Genomic DNA, 22,924 nt, shown 5'->3' on the forward strand with positions numbered 1-22,924 from the left:
TGTTCTCTGGAAAGTACAGTATGACCTAAATAATAGTCTTGCCAATCAGGCATTCTGCAGGTTTCATGCTCCGTAAACAACTGGACTATAATGGATGAGTCTTATCTGGTTGATAGAACTCAGAACACAATGTTGGAACACAATGAGCAGATTTCCTTTCAGTCTAAACCCTTTTGATTCATGGAGCCATTCTGCCCTACGTGGGTGATTGCCAAGACCAGCGGCCGGGTCCAGGGCGTGGCTGGGAACATCATGTTACCCAAGCATCTCCCAGTGATAAGCAATGACCAGTTACCTTAGGAATGCCATTGTTCTTCCTTCCTATAACTGGGCTCATTGGACAGTACTATTTATTATGCTACTATAGTAGAGCGGTTACGGTAATAATGGAAGACAATGTCTAGGTCAACAACTAATGTTTAACAGTGAGTACTGTAGGTCAACACCTTGAAATGGTCAACATACCCAAGATGGACATGACCAGTTTTTGGTGCCTACGTCAACATATGTCGAGACAGTTGCCGTATAAGTGTACCGCTGCGCTCGCCATGCTTTGCGCACACTACTATATTCCTGTTCTATACATGGATAGTAAAGTATGAAAACTACCTTTGGTACTTGTTTAGTTTCATGGCGGCCGATATATCGGATGCGATATCGGCCAATATATGGGCCAATCCAATGCGATTTTTTACTTGTTCATAACCTTACTATCCACTACGCATGGAGTTAACTTTATATAGTGTGGCGAGCGCAGTAATCCGCGTCCGCTCGCCACGCTATATAAAGTGAACTCCATGCGTAGTGGATAGTGGGGTTATGAACAGGTCAAAAAATCGGATCGCATCGGATCGGCCGATATCGTATCCAAAACATCGGCCGCAGTGAAACTAAACAAGTACCCTACCTTTTATTAAAAATAAAAAACCTGAAAAAACATGTCGACCATGTCTATGTCATCCATAAGCTTGTGTCGACCTTTTGTCAGTGTCAACCTAGTGTTTGTTGACCTAGACATTGTCTACCCAGTGACCGCATACAAGTAGGGCACCTTTCCCATCGAGCTCCTGCGTTAGACCGCTCAGTGCAGTCGATTTATCAGATAACCACAATGCAATAATACGAGTATCACTGCCAGTACTGTAATAGAGTTTCAAGGGACACAACAAGGTAAACGTACTAAAGCTTCTACAAATGAAAAGAGGTGATGTTGCCCATAGCAACCAATCATAGCAACCAATCAGATTCTGTCTATCATTTTCTAGGATGCAATAGTGAAATGATGGACACAACCTGATTGTTTGCATCTGTTCCAATGATGGGGGACAAACATGCAGTCCAAGCCCTGGAGTGGGCAGGGCCAGCAGCAGAAATCTTGGGGCCCGGAACACTGATATCTATGGGGCCCCTCAACCGCACACCCAGATTTGTATTACTTTGAATGTGTTATTATAATTAGAAAAAAAAAAGGTTAATTAATATTCACTATGCAATATAATAGGGCAGGGCAGATGGGCACAGCATTTGCGTCGCATGTTAGCTGTGTTGTGTGATGTCACTCAATGCATTAGTACTGGTAGCCAGACAGGTGACCGGATCGAGGGGGTTACTGGATCGGGGTCCATGTAAGTTTCCTTCCAGGAACCCAGGTGGGCTGGCAGCACCTTTATAAACTATTGCTAGGGCTGCACTGCCACAGCCCTGAGCCCCTCAGAGCCTTGGGACCCCTCACAAGGTTGGGGCCCAGTACCAGAGTTCCCTTTGACCTCCCTGTTACCTGCCCTGGGAGTGGGTAAGAAATGTGGCTTTGACTATGGTATAATGTTGGTACCACACGGGCTGGTTTCTTTGGGTATCTCAGAAGCTGCTGCTCTCCGAGGATGTTCACATCAAACAGTCTCTACAGTTCACAGAGAGTTACATAAAACAAATCCCACGCGGTGAATGGCGGTTCTGTGGGAAGAATCAGGGGGGGCAGAGGAGATTGGCAGATTGGTCCAACAGGACAGGAAGGATAACAGTAATGGAAGCAACCATTGCCCCAGTGGCATGTAATAGAACATCTCTGAATGGATAATCTTTTCCGTACCTACATATTCATGATTGATCATGCCCGCATGGCACTGGCTATACCCACACAGCACTGATCATGTCCACATGCCACTGGCCACACCAATATGGCACTGATCACACCCACATGGCACTGGCCACACTCACACACCGCTGATCACACCCAAATGGCACTGGCCACGCCCACATGGCACTGATCATGCCCACATGTCACTGGCCAAACCCACACAGCACTGATCATGCCCACCTTCATGCCCACATGCCACTGGCTACACTCACACACCACTGATCATGCCCACATGGCACTGGCCACACCAACACGGCACTGATCATGCCCACATGTCGATGGCCACACCCACGCGGCATTGATCATGCCCACATGCCACTGGCCACACCTACATGGCACTGACCACATCCACACAGCACTGATCATGCCCACACGGCACTGGCCACACCCACATGGCACTGATCATGCCCACATGCCAACACCAGCATAGTACTAGCCACACCTCCTGTTTCTCATAATAGGTCCGTGAAAATTTCCAGTCCCAGGTCTATTTGGCCTTGAACCCAGATGCGATGAATACACAGGCGGACCTCGGACTAACCTTCTGCTGGTTCAGAGTCATGTGTGTGAATCCTTTCCCGCACAGCGCCTCCACGTTACCGGGTTCATCCTTCAGCACGCTATTGAAATCAAATATTGCCGTCTTCTTCTGTCCCAGCTGCCCATAACATCTGGCTCTGGCGAGCAGCGAGTCCTTGGCGCGTCCCCCTTATAAGGAATACAAAAGATATATTTTTATAAGGCATTACTGTGTTACCAAAACAAATGTTCTTATCTTCTTACACATGACATTTAGTAGCTATGCGGTGCATTGTTCTGCAGTGTCGTGCAGATGTTTACAGAATCTGCAGAACACTCCAGAGCACCTGCTGCAAGCATTCAGAGAGCTGGACACATATTTCTGTCCATTGTACGTGGAATAGGAATTTCATGTCATGTTTCTATTTGACCAGATTACACAGAAATAAAAAAATAAACAGACAAACAAACAATCATTTATAAAACACAGTTTAGCTGAAAAGTATCAGCGATGTTACATTCTGACAATACACTTCTGCATGGCATCTGATCGCATTGTAAGTGGGTGGCAGGCGTCGGTGTAGCAGAGCGGGTGGCAGGAGTCCTGGCCTGCAGCGGTAGTCAGCGTCTGGTAGCAGAATATGAAAAGATGTTTTAAAACATTGGGCGGCCCTCTGAGAGTGAGCCAATCAGAGGCCTCACATTCAGAAGCTCCATCTCAGCCAATCAGAGGGCCGCTCAGTCTTTTGAAATATTTTTTTCAAATTCTGCCGCTGACTACCGCTGCCTGCCAGCTCTCCCACCAACAGTTCCACTACACCGGCTTCTGCCAGCCCTCCTGCCACCCTCCAATCGCATTGCAAGCGATCACATATGGTTAAAAACCACATGCAATTCGACCAATATTATGTGCAGCGCATAATATCATAACGGGCCTGTGCATTGCTTCGGGTGACACAGTCGATGTATATACAATCCTTACATTTATCGCATCAATGCTGTCGAAATCGAAGGATTGTATGCAATTTCACCCTAGTGTATGGGCACCATCACTGTTTGGTTGCTGGGAGATGCTTTATGCAGAGGCATAATCTAATACAGTGCTTTTATTGATCACTATGGTGATCATTATACTCTGCCCCATTATAGAGGCCATTTCTGTGGCAATCACTCGATTAGAAAGTCAGACCAGAGGCTTCTGCAAGGGGAACAAAAAGGAAACATTTACAGATGGTAACAGCTGCTTCTGGATGTGCAGTCCCTAGTGGGCTCAGCTGGGGGCGCATTGTGCAATATTTTAGTAGAAAATGTAAAAGTTCAAGTGAGTGACAGGGATATGCTAAAGAGACGGTACAGGGGAAATTTACTAAGAATCATATATCACCCGTGTTTGGAAAAAAAAAAAGGATTTTTTTTTACTGTCGTGTTTTTTCAATGGTGTATGTTTTGGTGGAGTCCCCCTATAAGCCCTGGGCTCTCTGAGCTGATCCTGGTTCTAAAAATACATAGGGAAAATGTATGGGGTGCCCCTTAAAGAACTTGCACTCGGTTCTTGGGTCAGTTTTGGTTTAAAAAATATAAGAGGGAAAGACGTAGGGGTCCCCCAAATTTTTTAAGTCAGCACTGGGCTCCACTAGCCAAGGAGGTAGAGCCACAGCCGGGACACGCATTTATAGTGGTCCCTGCTGCTGTACAATTGCTCCACAACTAGCCACAGTGAGGGAGCGGGGGCACCCCCAACAAAAGGGTTCCCCGCCTCCAGGGCACCCAACAACAGGGCCGAAGCCTGGTCCTATGCTCGGCACTCCTGGGTGGTGAGTGCCAAGTTCATAAAAAAAATCACAGCCACTTTGTTACATGTAGGCATACAAAGGGTTAAAAAAAAACCTGATCCATCGGACATGTTTGATCACATAGACTTCCACTACTCGTGGCGATTAGCTCTTTGTGGCTCTGCTGAGTCAAAGTCAAAGTTTCTTGCCTAGGTTGCAATGGTACTCGGGACCTTATTCTGGTTCACACGTCACTGCCGAATTTCCATGGGAATGCCCAGCATTTGCAGGGGAACACCAATGAAACGCTGGGCGTTTCCATGGGTGCGTCCACCCTCTGCCGCCCCCCTCCCGCACTGATGTGTGGGAACTGTTCTCCATGACCATTCACACCCAGCGCATTAACATGTGCAAAAAAGTGCATGCGCATTAAGAAAACATCGGTTCCCTGTGCAAAATGCACGGGGGACCGAGAAAAAGTAGAATAAGCCCCTTTGTGGCACTGGCTTACCGCAGGTCAACTATTGTATGTTAAAATTGCATTTTACCGAATGGTTCAAAGGGTCGACAAGATGAATGTCGACATACATTAGATCAACAACTAAAGGTCGACATGGATTAGGTTGACACGTGAAATAGGTCAACATGACTAAGGTCAACGGGATCAGAAGGTCGACACAAGAATTTTTCATGTTTTCTTTGTCCTGAATTTCGACGTAAGTCGACATGCTCACCGTATCAGTGTACCGCTGCTTTCGCCATTCCCCGGTGACTTGCTGCGCTCGGCACACTGGTATATTCCCCCGCCACCTCCAAGCTAGTGGAGGAAATACCGCCTGTCGGCACAAAAAGCATGATAAACTCATGTCGACCTTTTGAGTGTTGACCTTCTCATTATCATCCTAATTCTTGTGTTACTGTTGACCTTCCAACCCTGTCGACCTTAGCCGCGTCAACCTAGTTCATGTGTTGACCTTTAGTGGTCGACCTAATGTATGTTGGACTTCATAGTGTCGACTTGGCGACCGTATCCCAGACCAATGTCCCACGGACACTGGCCACTGCCTTCCGGATTGAAGTATCTCAGGAACTTTATGAAATGTGTTTGTTGAGACCTATTTTCAGAGTATCGTTTGGTAATTGAATGTTTTATTCTCTTGTTTGGATATTAAGGGGATATATTTACTAAAGGGTTTAGATGTTGCCCCTAGCAACCAAACAGATTCTCGCTTTTATGTTCTAAAAGGTGGCAGATAAATGATAAGCAGCATCTATGCTATGGGCAGAATCTGTATATCTCCCCCTTAGGGCTGAGTCAGACGCATTCATCTCATGGCGAGTTTAGCATCCAGCGTGACTGTAGGAGCTGGATCACATGTGGGGGCTCGTCCCCGCCTGCAAAGCATTCACTGATGATGTCACTAAACCATAGCCTCTCGGGATTGGCTGGGTGCACCTTGATCCCTCCCACTGATACTATTATGGTTATTTATCTGGCTATATACAGTTGGCCTGATTCAGATGCGGTTGCAGTACTGATGCAGCAGCAATCCTTTCCAGTCATGGAACTGGGAGGTCTTGTTAGTCCAGCAGCTGCCCACAAGTGACGGAGATGCCTGGGAAGCCATCACCACATTCTCCGCAGCTGCGTACGCCGTCGCACTTGGGGAGCGTGAGGGATAGACATTCTAATCATGTTGTTCATCGGTGTCAGCATGAGAAATGTCAACATGGTAAATTTCGACATCCCAAGCATTTCAACATTCTCGTGTTGACATGAATGCCAACAAACTATAGCACACCTGTCTTATGTATATGACACGTCATTTAAGTTCTAGAGCGTACGATGATTTTGTTCTGCATCTTGGCATTTACTACTAACACAGTGGAACCCTATTTCCAGCACAGGGCAAGGCCCCTGCCATCGCATTTTGACACTTTGCGCACATGAGCTGTGGGCGCTGCGCATTTTCAGAAGTACAGAAATCGCTGGTTGTGACTTTCACATTTCCGCGCCTGACCCTGAATCAGGCCCAATGTATAGGTCGACAGTCATCAGGTTCATAGCAAAAGGTCGATATGCACAAAGTCGACACTGACAAATCAGGTATACGCTGCCCCAGGCAGGGCTTAAAAAAAGTTAGTAAAACAGGGACAATAGGGACTGTGCGCGTCGAAGGCGTGCGCCAAAATGCATATTACACATCACACAGCCATTACATAGTATACCACATTCCATAATGCCCATTATGTTACGCCTCACACCGTGATGCCCATTACACGTTACGCCTCACACCGTGATGCTCCTTACACATTACGCCTCAGACTGTGATGACAATTACAGATTATGCCATGGGGGTTAAGGGCAGGGCCGTCTTTTCGTATGGGCTTAATGGGCACTTGCCCAGGGGCCCTAGGTGTATAAGGGCCCTTTTCTGATAGCTGAGGATCCCCTTTTTCCAGGGATACCAGAATTTTGAAAATCGGCCTTGGGGAACTGGAGATATCCAACTTCAAAGCAGCAGTCCACATTAACTTCTGCTAATTACTCATTTACTTCCCAGTCATACTGTATTTCTCAGGTTCTCTCTGACTTGGTTTTTCTGAGAGTATAGTCCAAAAGCTGGGACTCTCCCCTTTCTGTCAACACTAGCAGTTTGTCTCTATCTTTTTCAGAACCAGAGATATTAGGCTTACAGCAGCCGGTCCCTGCTCCAGCTCCAAACGTCTGGTGTACAGTTTTATAGTTTTGTCAATGGATTGCTCTGCTCCTGATCTCTGATACCCAAGTTCCCAGCACCTCCTGAACAAAGGGACTCTAGGTTTTTATACTATTGAAGGCTAAGAAATCTATTTACAGATAATTGCCGATATCTGCAGTCAAACATATTGGCAGAGTGTATATAAGTACGTGCAGTGTGGTTGTTAGACCTCACACTTAGAAGATATAACCAGTTTGAAGGGTTTATTCAAGTGGCAGGCTTGTAGGTTACAACAGTACTTCATTAGTTAACTTCAAGCAGTAATACAACTTGTACATTTGGTAACGACAGTCTCTGGTTGTTACTTAGCTGTAGCGTTTTGGCGCGTGCAGGGTAAATGACAGTCTGCTGGTTTACGCTGCGGTATCTCTCCCAGTCTCGCTGCTGCCAATGATGACTGATCTCCCTGTGCAAAAGGTCACGCTGGTAACGGGTTTACAGCGGGGACTTGCTCCTATGCGCTCCGGTGCACGTGGAGCTACAAACAGCATGGACGGAGTCACACACGATCTGAGGCACACTCTAACGCGGGGACTTCCTCACAGGAAAGAGTAACGCTGCCAGCAGGGTCAGGGGTCTCTGCCCTGCTATTCGCTTAAGCGACCTGTCACTCAGGGTGACGCTTAACTACGTTGGCTGCAAGGGGGAAAAGGAAGACTGTAAGTCTTACACTAAGCAGTGTATGCGGAGACAGGCGCTGAGCGCTGCAATCTAACACTCCCCCTCGCTTAAGGCTGTCTTCGGCTACATAAAAGAACTCAATACAATGCTTTGTCCTTTTGTAATACCTGTAACCGAAAATATGGTTAGAGAGAAAAAGACATTCAGAACATCAAAAACTTCAAATCAACATTTTTGAACTTAGACAAGTCCACAGTCCTTCACGAACTTAGTAAGCAAGTTTCCCGACAGTCCTTTAGTAAGCATGTCAGCGACATTCTGTTCACTTGCAATGTATTCAACATCGATGGACTTGTTCTCCACTAGTTCTCTGATGAAGTGATGTCTTATCGCGATGTGCTTTGACCTTCCATGGTGCTTGGTAGTACAGGAAAGATCTATTGCTCCCCTGTTATCACATGCGATACTGATAGTCTCTTCTTCATAAAGTAGACCTAACTCACACAAAGTCTCTTTGATCCAGAGTGCTTCTTTTGATGTCTCTGTGAGAGCCATGTATTCGGCCTCGGTTGTTGAGAGAGCAACGGTCGGTTGTTTTCTACTCGCCCAACTAACTGCTGCTCCGGCCAGTGTGAACAGGTAACCGGTGTGGGAACGACGATCATCTTCATCTGCTCCCCAGTCGGCATCGCAGAAGACTTTCAAATTTGAATTGCTTGTCTTGGCGAATTTTAATTTCAAGGAACTTGTACCTTTTAGGTATCTCAGAATCCTCTTCACTGCGATCCAATGTTGTCTTCCAGGATTTATTGCAAATTGGCTCACCCGACTGACTGCATGAGTGATGTCTGGACGAGTTCCAATGCTTGCATACATAAGACTTCCAACCACGTTCTTGTAAGGGACATCTTGCATTTCCTCTATTTCTTCTTGTGTGGTTGGTGACATACTTTTTGTAATCTTGATGCTTTTGTCAATTGGTGTATTCACTGACTTGGAGTCTGCCATCCCATACTTCAAGATTGTTGCCTCGATGTACGTTTGTTGGTCGACTGTGACTGTTCCCTTTTGCAAGTTTTGAACAATCCTCATGCCCAACAGATGATTGGCTGGACCTAAGTCTTTCAACTTGAATCTCTGTTTCAGTTGATCTCTCACACTTGTGATGTGATCTTCGTGACCTGCTATAAGTATATCATCCACATAGACTGCTATGATGAACAACTTTTCTCCCAGAGTTTTGTGATAAAGGCAGTGGTCAGTCTCTGATCTAATAAAATTCATTTCAAGCAGTACTGTGTCCAATTTTATGTACCAGCAACGACCACTCTGCTTTAGGCCATATATGGATTTCTTCAGAAGACACACTTTCTCTGTCTGAAGTTCATTCTCATCATAATGATCTGGTGATTCCATATAGATCTCTTCAAGTAGTTCTCCATTTAGAAACGCTGAATCGAAGTCTAATTGGTATAGCAGTAAGTCTTGTAAAGTGGCGACTGCAATTACTAATCTGAGAGTGTTATACCTCGCAACAGGTGAGTATATCTCCCCATAGTCAATTCCGGATCTCTGTGTGTATCCCTTAGCAACAAGACGGGCTTTGTAACGGGCAACTTCTCCGTCTGAATTTAACTTCTTGCAGAAGACCCACTTGTTCTTGACTGTCTTGCGGTTGCTTGGCCTATTTACTATGGTCCAAGTATCGTTCTCTCTCAGTGCTGATAACTCTGTGTCAATTGCAGATTTCCATTTCGCCCAATCACTGCACGCTTTCGCTTCTTGAATACTCTGAGGTTCACTGAAAGCAATATTCGCATATTCTTCCTCATATCTTCTGGCTGGTATGCCCTTGTTTCTTCTCACAGAAGCTCTTTTAGTTGGTTCGCTTCCTTCTTCAGTATTTTCTGTTGCAGGTATGCTTTCTATTTCACATACCTCTACTAGTGCTTGCTTTTCTTGCTCTTTTGCTTTTGTGGGTGATGCTGTTTCTTGAAATATCACATCTCTTGATTTCAGGAGACGTCTGTTCTCTGCATCCCAGAGCCTGTACCCTTTGCTCTCCTCACAATAGCCTAGCAATATGCACTGTCTTGATTTTGGGTCAAGTTTCTTCCTTCTCTCTTTTGGTATATGTGCATAAGCTCTGCTCCCAAAGACACGGAGGTGACTGATGTCTGGCTTCTTCCCAGACCAGGCCTCTAAGGGGGTTTTTCCCTTCACGGCCACTGTAGGTGTTCTGTTTTTCAGGTATACTGCAGTAGATACAGCTTCTGCCCAAAAACTCTTCTCCAGGCCAGCATCGTTCACCATCGCTCGTGCTCTTTCAACGATTGTTCTGTTCGCCCTTTCACTTACGCCATTCTGTTCAGGCGTGTAGGCCATCGTCAGCTGATGCTTTATGCCATGCCTTTTTAGGAAGTCGGTTAGTACTTCATTTTCGTACTCTCCCCCATTGTCGGATCTCAGGACCTTTAGTTTTAGGCCCGTCTGAGTTTCCACTAGGTTCTTGTACTCCACAATTTTCTTGACCACCTCACTTTTCTTCTTTATGAAGTATACGTGTGTCATTCTTGTGGCGTCATCGATGAGAGTCATGAAGTATTTGTAACCACTGGTTGACTCCTCTTCCATTGGTCCGCACACATCTGTGTGTACCAGAGCTAGTTGTGTTTCTGCTCTGCCTGCTGACTTGGGAAATGGGTTGCGGGTCTGCTTGCCTTTTATGCAACTCTCGCACACAGGTCTTCCGGTGTCTTTCACTGTGATTCCTGTTGCCATCCCATCAGCTAATTTCTGGACATTATCATATCCTAAGTGTCCCAAACGTCTGTGCCAGAGCTCCATGGACTCATTTTCAGCAGAGGCTGCCAAAGCTACACATTCATCTGTGTCTAGGACGTATAGTTGGTTGCATCGGGTTGCTGAAGCAATTACAGTCCCTCTTTCATTATGCACCATGCACTTGCCTTTTGCAAACTGGACTCTGTAGCCTTTTGCCTCGAGTACGCTGATAGCGATGAGGTTACTTCCCAATTCTGGTACATACAGGACGTCTTGGATATCTGTGACTACTGTCTGTCCCTCAATTCTTAGTCTCACTGTGATTGTCCCAACACTTGAAGCAGTAAGGATCTTTTCACCAATCCCGGTAACTGTTGTGGGGTTACACTGTGTTAAAGAATTGAACCACTCCTTGTTGCAGCTGAAGTGTCTAGAGGCTCCCGAGTCCATGTACCAGAGATCCCTCCTTGGCTTGTCTGTTACATTCAGTGCTGACTCGTTCTTTTTATCATGCCGCTTGTGCATGCCACTAGTGTTCTTCAGCCTGCATTCTGAAGCCTTGTGCCCTACTTTGTGGCACACATAACATTTGAATGTGCATTTCTTGGGTTTCGCACCCTTTGCTACTAAGGCAGAACCTTCAGCTATGGCATCCTTGTGGATTCTCTCTTGGAACTGTAGTAGTTTGGCTCTCACAACTTCAGTTGTAAGCTTGGTCTCATTTGACTCTAGTGCGACAACCAGAAAGTCAAATTCCTCTGTCAAATTCTGCAGCATTACCATTGCTACTTCTTCCTCATCCACTTTTGCTCCTACACACGCCAATTGCTGAGCTATCGATAGTATTTTATCAATATAATCGTTCATGTCCTTGCATGCATTCAATTTTGTTCCATACAGTGTGCGTCTCAGACTTATCCTTCTCATTAAGCCTTTATTTTCATAAGCACCTTGTAGAGTTGTCCACATGTCCTTAGCGGACTCCTTCCCACAGATAGTAGAATAAACATGCTGCTCCACAGCCAGGCCTATTGTGCCAATGGCCTTGTCTACCTCTTCTGGGTTTGGACTTTCTCCTGGGGCTATTGTGACTTTCCATAGCTTCTCCCTCTTAAGCTGCATTTCCATAGCGAACTTCCATGTAGTGTAATTCTCTGAGCCTTTGAGCTTTGGAAAGTTCATGCTATGCCCTGTACTGTGCATTCTCGTTAACTCTTCCACAAATGGCAATTTAGAAATAATTCCTTTGTGTTCTTTTATGTACTGCGCTAGCACTTTGTCTTCAGGGGGTTAATCTTCGCGCACGTGACGTGCTGGGCCCATAACCTATTGGCAGAGTGTATATAAGTACGTGCAGTGTGGTTGTTAGACCTCACACTTAGAAGATATAACCAGTTTGAAGGGTTTATTCAAGTGGCAGGCTTGTAGGTTACAACAGTACTTCATTAGTTAACTTCAAGCAGTAATACAACTTGTACATTTGGTAACGACAGTCTCTGGTTGTTACTTAGCTGTAGCGTTTTGGCGCGTGCAGGGTAAATGACAGTCTGCTGGTTTACGCTGCGGTATCTCTCCCAGTCTCGCTGCTGCCAATGATGACTGATCTCCCTGTGCAAAAGGTCACGCTGGTAACGGGTTTACAGCGGGGACTTGCTCCTATGCGCTCCGGTGCACGTGGAGCTACAAACAGCATGGACGGAGTCACACACGATCTGAGGCACACTCTAACGCGGGGACTTCCTCACAGGAAAGAGTAACGCTGCCAGCAGGGTCAGGGGTCTCTGCCCTGCTATTCGCTTAAGCGACCTGTCACTCAGGGTGACGCTTAACTACGTTGGCTGCAAGGGGGAAAAGGAAGACTGTAAGTCTTACACTAAGCAGTGTATGCGGAGACAGGCGCTGAGCGCTGCAATCTAACAAAACAAGCTGCCCATCCACCAGAAAATGGCGAATATTAAGCCCACTCCATTATCCAACCCTCCCCTGTGTATAAAACTATACCCTATCACTACCTCCCTGGAAGTCATTTACAAGGGACCCTTCATTCAGCTCAGTGCCCCCTTCCACATGTTAGTGTTCTCCCTCCCACCACCTGTGCAGTAAAGGAGTAACTAGCAGAAGTTACTGCTCCAGGTCCTACATGTTGAATGGAAGCTAGAGCACCCCCTGCCACCCGTGGGACATCAAAGCTGCTGCTAATAGCACCCCCCACCCCTAGGAGGGGAGAATGGGTAAGGGCCCCAGTGCATTGCTTTACCCAGGGGCCCACACTGCTGTTAAGACGGCCCTGATGGTGCCCCCCTGTCATTTTCTCCTGGATCCGCCCCTGTATGAACATATACATATATATATATATACACACATACGTACAGTGGCACCCACAAGGTTGTGTAGGGAGGGGCCCCGCTGGACTGCTTGCCCGGGGGCCCATAATGCTGTTAAGATGGCCCTGGTTAAGGGGTGTGAAAAGTTTGTTGCCAGGAGTCACATGCTCCTTACCATGGGTTTCATGCTCCCTGGGAAGGGGGTGGTTACATGCTCGTTGACAAGGGGAGTTTCATGCTCATTGCTGGGGGTGCGCACTGCACACCAGCGCTCCCGTGAATCCGCACTTCCGGGTAGCGCTGGGTGCTCTTCTTATAAGATGCCCACCGGAGCCTTCCCTTTTGAGCCGCTGGCCGGATGCTGCACGCCGCACACTGAAGCTACTTTACTTGTCAGTGGCAGGCAGCATCCGGCCAGCAGCTCAAAAGGTAAGGAGGCTGCGGGGGGCCCGGGACACTTGTACCCAGGGGCAAAAACCTGCCCGCACACATAGTATACATATACACAGCCCTCTATGCACAGAGGCGTAGCGAGGGCGGAGCCGGCGGAGCACTTGCTCCGGGCGCAGGAAGATTGCATGGCGCCGGAGCTGTGCTGTGGCACCGCCAGCTCGCCCTCTCGCTCGCCAGCCAGCTCCCCCGCCCGCCCAAGACGTACTGCAGTGCCTGGCCTGCTGCAATGTAAAATTCACGGATCCCGCTGGACCGCTAGCCAATGGTAGCTTGCGGTCCAGCAGCCAATCAACTGATGGCTGCTGGACCGCGAGTGCCTATTGGCTAGCGGTCCAGCGGGAGATATGAATTTTTCATAGCCGCATCTCTCTCTCCCGGACACAGTAGGGAGCCGTGAGCGGGCGGGCGGTGCACAGTGGCAGGGGAGGGGGGGATAGGAGCATTGATGTCCGTTTTGCTGCAGCGCAGGATAGGTGCTGGGAGAGTTACCCAGAGCCTGCCAGCTCTCCACAGCACGGAGGTCTGTTGTGCTTCTTCAGCGTCTGCTGCTGCTGCACCACCTGTCACACTGACAGGCAGTAGCAGAGCAGCACTGTGACAGTGACTACGGAGGTTCCACGTCAAACCCCTATGGAAGTTCTACAGCAGAAGACATGGCTCCGCCCCCTCCCACAGGCTCCGCCCATCTAGCAGTCATCGGCCCCCACAGCACAGGATGGGTAAGTTAAGGACAGTTTCCCTTCCTTATTTAAAGCTTATTTTTCTTATCTCCCCCCTCAATTCTCCGGTCCTTGTACCTACTACAGTATCTGTTCCTTTCTCCTAATGTGGGCATTTATGTGATCAAGGTGCACTCATGTTTATTGTTGCAATAGGTAATACTATTATATGTGGGCATTGTGCATAGCATCACCAGTCCTGTGGGTCTTGTGCACTTAAGTGGGCATAAGAGGCACTGTTCATGTGGGCATTGTGGGGGTAAGATGCACTATTCATGTGGGGGTAAGATGCACTATTCATGTGGGGGTAAGATGCACTATTCATGTGGGCATTGTGGGGGTAAGATGCACTATTCATGTGGGGGTAAGATGCACTATTCATGTGGGCATTGTGGGGGTAAGATGCACTATTCATGTGGGCATTGTGGGGTAAGTGGAACTATTCATGTGGGCATTATGGGGGTAAGAGGCACTATTCATGTGGGCATTATGGGGGTAAGAGGCACTATTCATGTGGGCATTGTGTAAATAAGCGGCACTATTCATGTGGGCATTGTGTGCGTAATCTGCTCTAATCCTATTGGCATTGTGTGTGTGTGTTTATAGCACTGCTAGTCTTGTGGGTATTGTGTCTGTAAGCAGTTCTAGTCCTGTGGGCATTGTGTGCATAGTGACGCTAGTAGTCTTGTGGCCATTGTATGTGTAAGCGGTGCTATTCATGAGGGCAATGTGTTGCGTAGGTGACGCTAGTACTGTGGGTATAGGCGACGGTAGTCCTGGGGGCATTGTCGGAATGAAGCAGAGCGCCCCCCTCTATTATGCTGCCAACCGTCACCTCCAGCATCAGCAAGTGCATATGCACTATATCGTTAATGACGCACACTGCTGCGGGTTACTGATGTCCGTCTCTATCGTCTGTACATGAAGGACGATGGGGGATATTGCTAGACAGGGCCATTCTGCAAAATGCAGCATCCCCCACATTCCTATCCCCCTGTTTATACCTGACACCCCTGAGTGGAAATAGATATGCCCACAGGTGACGCTAGACACACCCATTGGGCAGGACATGACACGCACGCTCGACGCATCGCTTTGCAGGCAGGGGGGGGGGGGGCTGGCTGTCAAAGTATGGTGTACTCCCACCCTCCACCCACCCTGCTGCACCCGCCCACCCTGCTGCACACTACTGCAATCCACCCTGCTGCACCCACCCTCCTGCACACTACTGCACTCACCTTCCTAACCACATAACCCACCCACCCTGCTTCACCCACAAACCCACCCTGCTGCATCCTACTGCACCCACCCACCCTGCTGCATCCTACTGCACTCACCCACCCTGCTGCACCCACCCACCCTGCTGCACCCTACTGCCCCCTTGGCATTGAGCATGAAGCCCCTTGGCATTGAGCATTAGGCCCCTGGCATTGAGCATGTAGGTAAGTGGCACTTAATGTGTCAAATGTGTAATGGGCATTATGGTGTGTTGTATGTAATGAGCATTGCGGAGTGTTATATAGTATGTGATGGGCATTGCGGAGTGTTATATAGTATGTTATGGGCAATGCGGTGTGTTATATAGTATGTCATGGGCATTGCGGAGTGTTATATAGTATGTCATGGGCAATGCGGTGTGTTATATAGTATGTCATGGGCATTGCGGAGTGTTAAATAGTATGTTATGGGGATTACGGTGTGTTATATAGTATGTCATGGGCATTGCGGAGTGTTATATAGTATGTCATGGGCATTGCGGAGTGTTATATAGTATGTCATGGGCATTGCGGAGTGTTATATAGTATGTCATGGGCATTGCGGTGTGTTATATAGTATGTCATCGGCATTGCGGTGTGTTATATAGTATATCATGGGCATTGCGGAGTGTTTTATAGTATGTCATGGGCATTGCGGAGTGTTTTATAGTATGTCATGGGCATTGCGGAGTGTTATATAGTATGTCATGGGCATTGCGGAGTGTTATATAGTATGTCGTGGGCATTGCGGAGTGTTATATAGTATGTCATGAGCATTGCGGAGTGTTATATAGTATGTCATGGGCATTGCGGAGTGTTATATAGTATGTCATGGGCATTGCGGAGTGTTTTATAGTATGTCATGGGCATTGCGGAGTGTTATATAGTATGTCATGGGCATTGCGGAGTGTTATATAGTATGTAATGGGTATTACAGTGTGTTATATAGTATGTCATGGGCATTGCGGAGTGTTATATAGTATGTCATGGGCATTACGGAGTGTTATATAGTATGTCATGGGCATTGCGGAGTGTTATATAGTATGTCATGGGCATTGCGGAGTGTTATATAGTATGTCGTGGGCATTGCGGAGTGTTATATAGTATGTCATGAGCATTGCGGAGTGTTATATAGTATGTCATGGGCATTGCGGAGTGTTATATAGTATGTCATGGGCATTGCGGAGTGTTATATAGTATGTCGTGGGCATTGCGGAGTGTTATATAGTATGTCATGAGCATTGCGGAGTGTTATATAGTATGTCATGAGCATTGCGGAATGTTATATAGTATGTCATGGGCATTGCGGAATGTTATATAGTATGTCATGGGCATTGCGGAGTGTTATATAGTATGTCATGGGCATTACGGTGTGTTATATAGTATGTCATGGGCATTGTGGAGTGTTATATAGTATGTCATGGGCATTGCGGAGCGTTATATAGAATGTCATGGGCATTGCGGAGTGTTATATAGTATGTCATCGGCATTGCAGAGTGTTATATAGTATGTCATGGGCATTACGGTGTGTTATATAGTATGTCATGGGCATTACGGTGTGTTATATAGTATGTCATGGGCATTGTGGAGTGTTATATAGTATGTCATGGGCATTGCGGAGCGTTATATAGAATGTCATGGGCATTGCGGAGCGTTATATAGAATGTCATGGGCATTGCGGAGTGTTATATAGTATGTCATCGGCATTGCAGAGTGTTATATAGTATGTCATGGGCATTGCGGAGCGTTATATAGAATGTCATGGGCATTGCGGAGTGTTATATAGTATGTCATCGGCATTGCAGAGTGTTATATAGTATGTCATGGGCATTGCGGAGTGTTATATAGTATGCAATGGGCATCATGTGTGGGCTTATGTGTAATTGGAATTACAAAGTTCACTAAAATGTGCAATGGGCATTACGGTGTGTGGTATAATGTTGATCCGTGTCCACTTTTCACTGCGCAGGAGCCTCACCTACTACAAATTGGGGGGGGGGGGGGGCGCGAAACATGCCCTTGCTCCGGGCGCCGTAGCACCTAGCTACACCACTGTCTATGCATGCACACACACACACATACATACAGAGCCCCCCAAACATAGTATACATATGCACCGCACCCCTTTGCGCACCCACATACACAGACAGCCTGCACACATACAGATGTAGTATACACATGCAGAGCCCCTACACACATAGTATACATATATATAGCCCTCCTACAGTATGCACACAAAATATATACGTATATATATATATATACACACACACATACACACAGCCTCTCTGTGCACACACACACACACACACACAAACACACAAACACAGTATACACAGATATACACAGCCCACACATAGTATACATACAGGCACAGCATGCACACACACAATGTACTGTAGTATACAGAGCTCCCTCCCACACACATAGGGCAGTATTCAATGTGAATACTGGCGACGTGCAGCGAATCCTGTTTAGGATTCGCTAAACATTCGCCACTGCTCGCTGCATTCCGGAGCCTCGCCGGCTCCGGTATTCAAAGAGTCAGGGGTTTGCTGCCCCTGACTGGCGAATTTGAGCTCCTGCGGCGGACGCCGCAGGGAGCCTGAGGACGGTGGCAGGCAGGGAGATGGAAGTCTCCCTGCCTGCCCCAGAACGTTTGTGGGGGGGAGGTAGTCTCCCCGGGTGCCAGGCAGCACAGGCTGCCCCCCGGGGGTGCCAGCAGGGGACCGGGTATATTCACTACACCAGATCATGCATATGTAATGATCGGGTGAAGTGAATATATGAATATCTAATGAGCGGCTCGGCTCCGGCCCCCTGCTGGCTGGTCTGTGTTAAAAAAAAAAATATATATATATATATATATATATTTTTTATTAAATATATATTCATGTGCTCACAGCACATTAATAAAAATAGCATGCCCCTCCTCAGAATAAAATTCCAGATTTTTTGACACCAATTGTAAAAAACAAAACACTTTATTTTAAAAGTTCACCTTCCACTTCACCATAAAAAGATAGCGATTGCTACTCGGTGAATCATGGCGAAAAAAACCTTGAAATGTATTCGCCATCTGGTCATTGAATAGGGTGATTCACCGTTTTAGTCAAAAATTCGCCTTACAGCAGAAAATCGCCATAAAAACCTGGCGAATCAGCCTCATTGAATACCGCCCATAGCATACATATACACAGCCCCCTTATGCACACACACAGTATACTTACAAAAAGCTGATAAACACACACCTTTATGACATAATAATCACAACGTTTTATATCATCTCCCTCCCCCTCTAAAACAAAGTCATAGCCTGCTCATATAACATACCATGGCCAGCTCACCTGTAGCACATTTCCAACACCAGGAAGTCCCTCACTCCTCACCCGGCCACTCGGCGACGGCCAACACTGTTTCAGTAATGTCTGCCTGAGAGGAGCTGTCTGTGCACTTCAGCTCCCCCTACAGGCAGCCAGGGTCCTGACTCCTCACTACGATGTAGTGTATCCTGCTGCAGCTCTGACACGTCTGTCACTGCAGCCGGCTCCCGGAACAAAAAATGCTATTCTGTGTTGTCGGACCTTGGTGCAATCATGCGGGGGTGCCTGTCATTAGGGGGTGCCTCTGCACCCCCGGCACCCCCTGTGCGCACGCCTATGCCGCCAGAGTGAAATCATGCCCTGCGCAAGCCTGCAGATTGCTTAGTACGGCCTTGGCAAGCCACTCAGCAGCGAATGATTCCACCACTGTGCTAAGTCTGTGCGCAACCCAGCGGCTGCGATAGAAACAGGCTGATCGGGGGCAGAGCTGAGGTCACATGACACATGGGGGCATGGCCAGCAGCTCTTAGGTCGTGTTCACACTGTGCTACGCTGCTCTCCGCACGCCACTAGCGATGTACCCCGCAATGATGTGTGCTAAGTAATCATGCTGAGCGGGATTTTGCCTATTGTTTATAGGCGAAACCCCACGACCTAGCAGGAATGATAGTGCCAGCATTGTCTTTCCCTGCGGGCGATGGCGTCGCAAGGGACCGTGCATGGCTAATGCTGCAGGTCATACACACAGAGCAGCCAGTGCTCCATTTCTAAGTGATATCGTCAGATTGCTTAGAAATGGGGCTGAAATCGCTCCGTCTGTATACCCCTATACAGTGGTGAAAATGGGCCGTGACCTTGCGGGTGTACGGCGGACATAGGACATGCTCCCTGACCTGGGGGCCATGTCCCTAATTTCAGAGGCGCTCGTGTCCCTCCTCCACTGCCACCAATGCTCGGTGGTATAAAATTGTCTGTCACCCATCCGGACACCCACTAGCTAAAACTCCCTTTTCTATTGCACTGTGAGTCTGTAATATGTGAGGTGACCCAGCGCAAGGTGACGGAACGCCTACAGCACTCTGCGCCTCCGCTTCACCTTCTTCTAATTAGAAGCGGCTTATGTTTGAGTGGCAAAATAAGAAATCATTAATTAATGTTTAAATGAATTTCCATTACCCTTTGAAAGTGTATTTCAATCCACAACGTGTATGATAAACCCATCTGGAATATGAAATGAGGCCTTTGAAGTGTGGCGCCGCGCCGCTGGAGGCTGATAAGAGAGAGATCCTACCTGCTGTTACATCCATCCGTCATTTTCTACTTTCAAGCTGTAGACTTTAATGGAGCATTTAGGACTTGTCGCGCCCTATTCCCAGCCATTGATTTTTCCTGGAAAGATGTCGCAGTACACAATAGCGCTGTCTCACCTGAGGCAATTATAGCGAAGGATAAGTAGGCGACGGCTTCCTTCAGATATGTGTCCCCTTGTTTGCTTTGTAATATGGACACAGCCTTGGCATGACAGTGATTCTGCATCAGTCTACGGTCATCTTCCTGGAATATATCCATGATGGGGAGGAGGCACGAGGTGTCACCCAGCTGAATTACTTTTTTTATGAGCTGATAAAGAGATAGCAGAGGTTAATGTTACTGTCGTGCTGAAGGATATAATAGTATAATCGGCAAGAACGAACGCCCGACCCCCAGCCGCTTCTTTACATATCCATTCGCATGCGAGTATACGGGGGAAAATCATTCGATGGTTGCCGACCATCGAATGATTTTTACCGCATTTGGAAAGAAAAGTCAGTCTAGGCTTATTTATATTTACGAAGACCTGGCTGAAGACGGGGCGGACAGCTCACATGATGCCATGCCACGCCTGCGTTCACATGGGAGTGTTTTTCTGGGCGCATCCACTGTTTCTGTGGGCACGCCCAGAAAACGTTGGGCACAGTGGCGTAACTAAGTTTTGGGCGCCCCCCCCGCCGCGCACCCCCAATCCCCCGCCGCCCATGTAAAAAACACCCCCCCACCCCCAATCCCCTGCAGCCATTCCTATTGCGCTGGTCCCGGCGGCTCCGTTCTTCTTCTGCTGAGGACCACCAAAAAATGGCCGCCCCCATACAGCAGACAGTTTCAGAGAACTGTGTGCTATATGGGGGCGGCCATTTTGTGGTAATCCTCATCAGAAGAACGGAGCCGCCGGGACCAGCGAGATAGGTAATTCTGCGGGGGATTGGGGGGGGGGTGGTGTAACTATAGCACCGCAGCCCCCGGCGCCCCCACATGCACAGCGCCCCCCCCCCCCCCCCCGCGGTGGCGGGGGCTGCGGTGCTATAGTTACGCCGCTGGTTGGGCATCCACATGAGCCAGCCCCCTGTCCGCTCCGTGCCCTCCCCCCTCTGTGTGAACTCCATGGCAACTGTGATAGTCGCCGATGGCGTTCACACAGTGGATCTGCACATGCATATATTTGCGAAGCACATGCGCAGACCCCAAACATCAGTACCAAGCTGAATCGGGCCCTTAAGCTATATATTATATAATGCAAGCTGAATCGGGCCCTTAAGCTTTATAATATATAGTGCAAGCTGAATCGGGCCCTTAAGCTATATAATATATAGTGCAAGCTGAATCGGGCCCTTAAGCTATATAATATATAGTGCAAGCTGAATCAGGCCCTTAAGCTATATAATATGCCTTATACATAGTGCAGTGTACAGTATGTAATACTTCATAAATAATATACCCACTAGGAGACAGAACAGACTTTTCTAAGCACACAGGGATACATTTACAGTACTAAGATGGGAGTTGTCCACAGCAACCAATCTGATTCTAGCTATAATCTTTTCAATAAATAAGAAGAAAAATCTGATTGGTTGCTATGGGCAACAGCTCATCTTCACTAGAACTCCCATCTTATTAACTTTACAGCACAGTCTCGCGCCATATAGTAACATGCCTGTCTCTTCATGCTTGCAGCTGCTCACTGGTCCGTTCCATCAAATATACCAAAATTTGTATCCTCAATTCCACTGAACTTGTATTATAACCTTCTGCTATTGTGTTCATGATCAGAGATGCGGGGGGGGGGGGGGGGCTAGTATTGGGAGGTATCTATAAACATACATTAAAGGCCCATACACACTGCCAACCAATAAGATTCTGGGTGGGATGTTCTAAACGAAAAAATGCGGTAAAGACCCCATTATCTGGGTTTTTACCGCATTTTGATGAGCAGGAAAACCCGCACCCCTGGTTTTCACTGCAGGGGTATCGCCAGCAAGAGCTGGCAATACCCCATAGAAGCCTATGGGCTTCTTAACACGACCACCGGCGTCCCGCACGGCCCCTCCCGCTGCCCCAATCCGACCGCCGATGGACCCCCGCTGACTCCCCCCCCCCCTCATCAGTGTATGAGCAGCACAGTGCTGTGCTGCCCGGACCAGTGACTTCCTCCTCCCTGCACTGTACATCCTTTTCCGGGTGCAGGGAGGAGGAGGCTGAGCCCACCCCGCAGCAGCCGGGTAAGGGAGGGAGGTGGACCCGCTCACCATCTGCCGGCTGCTTTGCAATGGGCAGCTCTTAAGCATCTAAGCCCCGTTAGCAAGAAGAATGAAACCTCTGGCAAAAAGGATATAACCCCTGGTGTGCAAGTACTATGGCAATGAGCATGTAACCCATGACAATGAGCATGTATGTATAAGTGGCACTTATGTGGCATAATATGTACAAGACATTACGGTATGTCGTATAACGTGTTAAGGAGTGGCATAGCTTGTAATGGGCATTATGGTGTGTGGCATTGTGGTTTCTGGTATTATCTGTAATGGGCATTATGGACTGTGGCATAATGTTTAAGAGGCATTTTGGTGTGGTCTAACTTGTAATGGGCATTACAGTGTGTAACAATGTATAATGAGCATTAAGGTGTGGGGCATTATGGAGTGTGGCATAATGTGTAAAGGGCATTACAGTATAAATATTTGCGGCGTACCTTCAGACACTACTTATTTAGTTTGAATTGATGCCCAGTAGGCGGTAATAGACACACCCAATAGGTGTTGATAGACACGCCCCTCCAATGGTGCACCCCTAATAAAATGGGCTGCGCACGCCTATGATCAGCACACGCTGCTCAGTCCCATGTTCTGAGCAGTGCACACGCTGCTCAGTCCCGTGTTCTGTTGGGGCATGGCCATGGCCCCTTTTAGCAAGCTCCGTCCATTTTACCATGGCCCGGACGAC

At 47.7% G+C, this 22,924-nt stretch overlaps 1 protein-coding gene across 1 annotated transcript in view; it reads right to left on the reverse strand.

Moving 5' to 3' along the window:
- The window catches only part of TTC34 (tetratricopeptide repeat domain 34), an 89,160-nt gene that overhangs the window by 41,586 nt on the left and 24,650 nt on the right, over positions 1 to 22,924 (reverse strand). The window contains exons 4-5 of the mRNA XM_083162914.1: positions 20,098 to 20,290; positions 2,679 to 2,845 (exon numbers count right to left, since the gene is read on the reverse strand). Of these exons, the coding sequence (XP_083019040.1) occupies positions 2,679 to 2,845; positions 20,098 to 20,290 (360 nt within the window). The remainder of the gene's footprint in view (positions 1 to 2,678; positions 2,846 to 20,097; positions 20,291 to 22,924) is intronic.

Source organism: Crinia signifera, chromosome 19, assembly GCF_055691185.1.
Source record: "Crinia signifera chromosome 19, ASM5569118v1, whole genome shotgun sequence".
Lineage (NCBI taxonomy): Eukaryota > Metazoa > Chordata > Amphibia > Anura > Myobatrachidae > Crinia > Crinia signifera.